This window comes from Coregonus lavaretus, assembly GCF_964263955.1.
Source record: "Coregonus lavaretus genome assembly, chromosome: 18".
Lineage (NCBI taxonomy): Eukaryota > Metazoa > Chordata > Actinopteri > Salmoniformes > Salmonidae > Coregonus > Coregonus lavaretus.
This window is the reverse complement of record NC_140005.1, coordinates 3,876,016-3,884,464: the sequence shown is the minus strand read 5'-3', so window position 1 is coordinate 3,884,464 and position 8,449 is coordinate 3,876,016. Positions and strand designations below refer to the sequence as shown.

Genomic DNA, 8,449 nt, shown 5'->3' with positions numbered 1-8,449 from the left:
AATCGCTGACTGCGTGGCCTGCTAGTAAGGCCCTTTAGTGTGTCCAAAGATCCCGATGGGGAAATGTTTGACGTGTGACGACCACTGTGCCGCCAACTGGAAAAACTTGACATCATTCCACTCCACGCCGTCAATCAGCACTGGAAGAAAAGAGAGAATTAAAACAAAAAAAACTTTACTTGTTGAATTACTAGTTCTTCATAATCCATGTAATACCAGACTCACTAATACTAGGGGCCAGATTTGGCCCGTGGACCACCAGTTGCAGACCCCTACTCTATGGAGGGTGAAATGAGGACACAACATGGAGGTAGGAGGGTTGCAAAATTCCGGTAACTTTCCCCAAAATTCCAAAAAATCTCAGATTTGAGGATTCCTGGATTTCCTGCTTACTCCCTCCTGACATTAGGAATCTTCCAACCAGGATTTCTGGAAAACCTGGGAAAGTCACTGGAATTTTGCAACCCTAGGAGGTGGGAAGGAGTCTTACCCCTCAGCATGGTCTGCTGGTGCTTGGCAGTGCAGATCAGTCGACTGATGCCCTCGATCACCTGGCTCTTGGACTCCACATCCTTGTCTTTCGTCTTCTTTGGCAGGAACATGACTGGAAACAGGGAACAGAATAGTTAATAATGGCAGATTCCTAACTTGAGATGCGAGTGCTAACCGCGACGATCAACTACCGTCTTTTTTGAGCGAAAACTGAAGTTGTACTTGTTTGACAAAACCACAGCATGCATATGAAAGTAATTCCTTGTCCACATACTGCTTTCAAGGTAAGAAATATATACAGTATTTTGAAAGGAAACAAATGTATACATTTGTATTTGGCGGGACTCTCTCTCTCTGTTACCTACAGTACGGTCCAGTGGCGGTCGGTGCCGTTTAAGATGAGGGGAGGACTTTCAAAAAGAAAATATATAAGCATTGCCTTCTATTACAACAGCATATTGGATGACTGTCATTCATATTCCATTCACCCAGCTCAATGTAACATCGATAGGTTTAGGCTACATGATACTCGAATTCTCCCTATACCCATCATGAGGTTGCTACAACCTAGCCTATGAATGAAAGTTTACAACGTAGGAGCACACAGGTCGAGAATCTTTCCTGCATCTAGCTGATCTAGGGTGTAATCATTAGTCCAAAAGTTGCAAACAAGAGTTTCTATTGGACGAATTCAGGTATGTTTATCCCCGTTTTGCTTTTAAATAGAATCGGTGAGATGAATACACCCCTGATCACGCGCAAACACAGTTCACTTTCATAGCAGCCACATACAAACAGCATGATCATTTGCTCGTTGTATAATTCCTTCTCGCATCTACGTGCTCTCCTCCTCTCACCTTTTCCCATTCGCTGGTGGACTTCAGTGCACAATACAACAGTTTTCTGTGACCAGGTCGGAAAAAAAACCTTTCCAAGCCAAACCTTCATACCATAATCGCTCACCCCTACACACACCCTACATCGTTGTCACCATATTAGCTAACGCGTTTATAGTCAACATAGCTAGCTACAAGAACTAACGTGTTAATAAACCCGCTACAATCATGCAGTACAGTGTACAGCAAGTAGTTTAGCGGGCCCGGTGTACAGCAAGCACCGGCGGGCTCCGGTGGCAATAAATTAATAAAACCAAAAGCTTACCTTGACTTGGAAGAGTTCCAGTGTTGGATAGCCATAGCAGGCTAGCTAACATAGCATCCCTGTCTGCCTGAGCCAGGTGTTTGAGTAGGTAAGTGAAAGTGGAAAAAAAATACTACAAAAAATAGCTAGCTCTATCTTGCTTCTTAATATATATATATATATATTTTTTTAATGTTCAACTATTGTCTGTCTCTCTTTGAGTCAACTACTCGCCACACTGTTGAGGCTACTGTAGACCTTCATTGCAAAACAGTGTGTTTTAATCAATTATTTGGTGGCGTGAATATATTTAGTATAGTTTTATCTTAAAAGGATAACTTTTTTATTGTTTCACTATTCTTATGAAATTCACTGAGGAGGACGGTCCTCCCCTTTTCTCCTCTGAGGAGCCTCCACTGGTTCGGTCAGTACAAATCCTTACCCTTCTTGTTCTTCTCCTTCATGACGACGGTCATGGACATGGTGGGCTGTGGCTGGGCCCCTGCCTGGGGGAGCCTGCCGACCTGCAGCGAGCGGAACCTACACTTCAGAGTGTTCTTAGAGGAGGAGGAGGAGGAGTCCCTCTTCTCCACGTCTCTCTTCCTGTCAGCCGGGCAGGGAGCCACCCAGTAGTCGACCTGTAGTCCCATCAGCTCCCGCTGGGGAGAACTACAACACCCAGCAGACATCACACCACAGAGGGAGGAAGAGAATCAGGAACACATTGATATGTAGAAACAGACAATAAGATCAGTTAAATGTACAATATATGAAACCATAATTTGCCATATTTGGTCATTTTCCCCCCAGGCGGTTATCCTCTTTACACCTCTACCAGTAGCTGTGTCCATAGACAAATTTATAATACTATTTTTCATTTCATTCTATTCCATTTCATTAAATAAAATATTTTACTGTTTCATTACATATTTATATATTTTTAATTTCTTTTTTCTATTCAATTCTGTGGGTGGACCTGTACCTGTATAAACTGAAGCTTGTGTTGACGGAGGGGGAGGAGGGAGGGGTGGGGGAGGCTTCCTTCAGGGCGGGGGACACCTGAGGAGGGGTGGAGGAGAGGAAAACCATCCCCATGGGGGCTGCATCGTCAGAGTCACCTGATAATATACAGAGAGATAATAGTTCAGCACACTGTATATCATAGATTAAACATGTACAACTACAGAATCCCCATGAAATTAATTCTCCCTGAGGACATGAAAGTACATGCAATAGCATAGGTACATTGTCCACAACTAATGTCTCACCTGATGTTGCAGAAGACTGCTCCACGATGCCAACTTTCACCATCTGGGGAAAGAGGTTTCAAGTTATTTTAGGTCAAATTCCAGGATAAAGAAAACGTATCTACCTACAATATGACAAAGGTACTTACTCCGATAAAGGGATCTGTCTACGATAACAGAAAGGTACTTACTCCGATAAAGGGATCTGTCTACGATAACAGAAAGGTACTTACTCCGATAAAGGGATCTGTCTACGATAACAGAAAGGTACTTACTCCGATAAAGGGATCTGTCTACGATAACAGAAAGGTACTTACTCCGATAAAGGGATCTGTCTACGATAACAGAAAGGTACTTACTCCGATAAAGGGATCTGTCTACGATAACAGAAAGGTACTTACTCCGATAAAGGGATCTGTCTACGATAACAGAAAGGTACTTACTCCGATAAAGGGATCTGTCTACGATAACAGAAAGGTACTTACTCCGATAAAGGGATCTGTCTACGATAACAGAAAGGTACTTACTCCGATAAAGGGATCTGTCTACGATAACAGAAAGGTACTTACTCCGATAAAGGGATCTGTCTACGATAACAGAAAGGTACTTACTCCGATAAAGGGATCAGTCTACGATAACAGAAAGGTACTTACTCCGATAAAGGGATCTGTCTACGATGACAGAAAGGTACTTACTCTGATAAAGGGATCTGTCTACGATAACAGAAAGGTACTTACTCCGATAAAGGGATCTGTCTACGATGACAGAAAGGTACTTACTCCGATAAAGGGATCTGTCTACGATAACAGAAAGGTACTTACTCCGATAAAGGGATCTGTCTACGATAACAGAAAGGTACTTACTCCGATAAAGGGATCTGTCTACGATAACAGAAAGGTACTTACTCCGATAAAGGGATCTGTCTACGATAACAGAAAGGTACTTACTCCGATAAAGGGATCTGTCTACGATAACAGAAAGGTACTTACTCCGATAAAGGGATCTGTCTACGATAACAGAAAGGTACTTACTCCGATAAAGGGGATGAACTTCTGACACGAGTCCTCATCAGGGCTGTAGAGAGACCAGGGCAGAAGCCAAATATAGGGAAACAGGAAATAGAGTGAGCATGTGCAGAATATAATAGATTTAGTATCAGGATGGAGGGTTTGTCTAGTATTGAGACCGAGGCTTCAAGAACCCTATGATGGTTAGAGCTGTAATGTGCTCTGAGCGGCAGGTGGCTTAGTGGTTAAGAGCGTTGTGCCAGTGACCGAAAGGTCGCTGGTTCTAATCCCCGAGCCGACTAGGTGAAAAATCTGTCGATGTGCCCTTGAGCAAGGCACTTAACCCTAATTGCTCCTGTAAGTCGCTCTGGATAAGAGCGTCTGCTAAATGACCAGGCGTTCAGTTGCCCCAGGGTTGGTAAAGCCTTCATCCTACTTATTAATGATGACTCTTTCTACAGATCCCAGGAGACAGATACATCAGCTTGAACACAAGACAGACAGAAACCATTTTTAAAAAATAATCTTAGTGCGGTTTGAAGGAAATATAGTTTCAGAGCAGGGTTGGGGTCAATTGCATTTCAATTCAGTAAGTTAGCAGAGATTTCAATTCCAATTTTACTCATGGCTTGACTGAATTGAAATGGAATTGACCCCAACCTTGTTTGAGAGTCTGGGGTAATCATTTGAAAGAAGAGGGAGTACAAGGTGTGTAGAGAAATGATGGGTGGCTAAAAACAACCCAGACGGATTAAGAAATTATATTTTTCACTTTTACATTTAACATAGTACGGGCTATACTGATACATTTAAACTGTATATAGGGCGGCAGGTAGCTTAGTGGGTAAGAGTGACTAAAAATGTAAACATGTTATATACCTATAGAGGCTCCTCGGGAACAGAGGGAGAAGAGATTGTACAGGTTAATACCACTCTGACCAACCCTACTACAGTAATTCCATGCTAATGGACAGAGAAAGTCACATGATAATTAGTAACCGCTAACTAGTACTACAGGTATTGATCACGGTCTCCTGAAGCAGGAACCATTTAAAAAATGAAAACCCGTTCAAATGCAAATGAAGAGCAATAATTTTGCTTGTTTATGACAAATCCTAAACTCATACAAACACGTTTTGGTTTCGTAGTCTTTGAATTAAATGATTATCATTGTTGGGTGTGTAACTGATTTACATTTATAGAGGGTCGTCGCTTCAATTGTATCCAAGCATTGAGATTCATCAAATCCTTTTAAAGTTCCAAAACAAATCCTGGAGAAACAAACAGTCTGACCCGTTACAATGATGATCATATTTTATTTTTAATAGAAAAAGTATCAACTAAACTACATACCAGTTTGTCAGGTTTTGGTTTGGAACCCACTACTAAAAATCAGATCCAATCATATGCCCCGATTGCCCTCTAGTACCCAACAACCCAACACCTGATTGGTGGCAGAGAAGCAGGGTAGCAAAGACATGCAGGCTGCATAGCCAATCACTGGCCTGCACCAAGCCATCTCATCATTCCTGCTGCAGCCAATCAGACACCACCACACCAACAGGGCACAATGCACAGGTAGGTTTCAGGAACAGGCATGTCACGGTCCAGCAGGTCACAGCACCAACTAGCAGGGTTGGGGTCAATTCCAATTCAATTTCAGCCAATTCATGAAGTAAACTAAAATGACGATTCCAATTCTCTTCCAATGCTTTTCAATGAGGAACGTTTTTAATTGGAATTTGGGGTTTACTTACTGAATTGACTGGAATTTAAATGGAATTGACCCCAACCCTGCCAGCTAGGCTAGGGAACTGCCATCCACCACACACTCCTTCCCACCCCCTCACAGGGCTCTGGTCAAACGTAGCGCACTATATAGGTAACAGGGTGCCGTTTGGGGCACAAGCCCAGATGTATGGCCAGGGTACATGCATTAATGTTCCATTAGACCATGTTAGAAAACAGGAGAGTCGATCTAGCAGGAAGCTTTATTACATCACACACACGGAGACAATGGGTATGAAACAGAAAGGAGGGAGGAAGAGGGGGAGTAAAGGAGGAGAGAGCGAGAACAGCAAGGAGGGAGGAAGAGAGAACAGCAGTCTGTAACTGACAACCTGACACTATCAGTACACTTCTAATAGATTCATTTTTTTCTTTTTTTTTCGTGTGTGTATTTGTCAGGGATCATGCGCGACAAATATTTGACCATATTTAGCTACATAACTTATTAGTCATGTCTGGCTTAAGTTGATAGACCATGGAGCATGCAACGTCAGGATCGTTGTCGGTTCGATTCCCGCTGGGGCCACCCATACGAAAATGCACACAATACTGTAAGTGGCTTTGTATAAAAGCGTTGGCTAAATGCCCTGTATTATTATGAGTAATGCTAACAGGGTAAGGATTGTGTGTTTGTTAGCAGCTGGCTGTTAGTGTCAGGTTACAGTTACAGACTGCTGAGGAGAGTGGATGGAGAGAGAGAGAGACAAAGAGAGAGCGAGAGACAGAGAGAGACAGAGAGAGAGAGAAAGCGAGAGAGAGAGACAGAGAGACAGCGAGAGAGAGAGACAGCGAGAAGAGAGAGAGAGAGAGAAAGAGAGAGAGAGAGAGAGAGAGAGAGAGAGAGAGAGAGAGAGAGAGAGAGAGAGAGAGAGAGAGAGAGAGAGACAGCGAGAAAGAGAGAGAGAGAGAGAGAGAGACAGCGAGAGAGAGAGACAGCGAGAAAGAGAGAGAGAGAGACAGAGAGAGACAGAGAGAGAGAGAGAGAGAGAGAGAGAGAGAGAGAGAGAGAGAGAGAGAGAGAGAGAGAGAGAGCACCAGGAGAAGCAGACTCAAGCAGACCACAATACCTTACTGCAAAATCAAAATGAAAGCTCTTTTTCCTTCAAAGATGGCAAAAAAAAAAAATAACATAAACAAAAGAACATGTTATTGACAAACACAGTGATGGACAGACAGACAACGGCATTGGTTGACAGGGTTCTGTTCTCAACAGACCAATGAACAGGCTCCCAAGTAGGGTTGAATTCTAGTAACTTTCCAAGGGAAACAGGTAAATCTGGAATCATCCAACCAAGATTTCTGGAGAACTTGGAAAAGTTACCAGAATTTTGCAACCCTACTCCAATATGAACTATGTGTCAGTACTGTGGCACTATAATTCCCTAGAAAAATAAATGAGCTAAAAGCTACACTACCGTTCAAAAGTTTGGGGTCACTTAGAAATGTCCTTGTTTTTGAAAGAAAAGGCATTTTTTTGTCCATTAAAATAACATCTAATTGATCAGAAATACAGTGTAGACATTGTTAATGTTGTAAATGGCTATTGTAGCTGGAAACGGATGATTTTTTTATGGAATATCTACATAGGTGTACAGAGGCCCATTATCAGCAACCATCAGTCCTGTGTTCCAATGGCACGTTGTGTTTGCTAATCCAAGTTTATCATTTTAAAAGGCTAATTGATCATTAGAAAACCCTTTTGCAATTATGTTAGCACAGCTGAAAACTGTTGTGCTGATTAAAGAAGCAATAAAACTGGCCTTCTTGAGACTAGTTGAGTATCTGGAGCATCAGCAATTGTGGGTTCGATTACAGGCTCAAAATGGCCACAAAGAACTTTCTTCTGAAACTCATCAGTCTATTCTTGTTCTGAGAAATGAAGGCTATTCCATGCGAAAAATTGCCAAGAAACTGAAGATCTCGTACAACGCTGTGTACTACTCCCTTCACAGAACAGCGCAAACTGGCTCTAACCAGAATAGAAAGACGAGTGGGAGGCCCCGGTGCACAACTGAGCAAGAGGACAAATACATTAGAGTGTCTAGTTTGAGAAACAGGCGCCTCACAGGTCCTCAACTGGCAGCTTCATTGAATAGTACCCGCAAAACACCAGTCTCAACGTCAACAGTGAAAAATACATATCTCAGACTGCCCATCTTAATCTTTTCTTTTTATTGGCCAGTCTGAGATATGGCCTTTTCTTTGCAACTCTGCCTAGAAGGTCAGCATCCCGGAGTCGCCTCTTCACTGTTGACGTTGAGACTGATGTTTTGCAGGTACTATTTAATGAAGCTGCCAGTTGAGGACCTGTGAGGCGTCTGTTTCTCAAACTAGACACTAATATATTTATCCTCTTGCTCAGTTGTGCACTGGGGCCTCCCACTCGTCTTTCTATTCTGGTTAGAGCCAGTTTGCGCTGTTCTGTGAAGGGAGTAGTACACAGCGCTGTACGAGATCTTCAGTTTCTTGGCAATTTCTCGCATGGAATAGCCTTCATTTCTCAGAACAAGAATAGACTGACGAGTTTCAGTTCTTTGTTTCTGGCCATTTTGAGCCTGTAATCGAACCCACAATTGCTGATGCTCCAGATACTCAACTAGTCTCAAGAAGGCCAGTTGTATTGCTTCTTTAATCAGCACAACAGTTTTCAGCTGTGCTAACATAATTGCAGAAGGGTTTTCTAATAATCAATTAGCCTTTTAAAATGATAAACTTGGATTAGCAAACACAACGTGCCATTGGAACACAGGACTGATGGTTGCTGATAATGGGCCT

At 42.6% G+C, this 8,449-nt stretch overlaps 1 protein-coding gene across 1 annotated transcript in view; it reads right to left on the bottom strand.

Annotated features, from left to right (window-relative positions):
- The window catches only part of pacs2 (phosphofurin acidic cluster sorting protein 2), a 126,222-nt gene continuing 117,773 nt past the window's right edge, over window positions 1–8,449 (bottom strand). The window contains exons 19-25 of the mRNA XM_084182502.1: window positions 6,742–6,774; window positions 3,911–3,953; window positions 2,901–2,943; window positions 2,615–2,750; window positions 2,075–2,301; window positions 491–604; window positions 1–140 (exon numbers count right to left, since the gene is read on the bottom strand). Coding sequence (XP_084038628.1) covers window positions 22–140; window positions 491–604; window positions 2,075–2,301; window positions 2,615–2,750; window positions 2,901–2,943; window positions 3,911–3,953; window positions 6,742–6,774 — 715 coding nt within the window. The 3' untranslated portion in view covers window positions 1–21. The remainder of the gene's footprint in view (window positions 141–490; window positions 605–2,074; window positions 2,302–2,614; window positions 2,751–2,900; window positions 2,944–3,910; window positions 3,954–6,741; window positions 6,775–8,449) is intronic.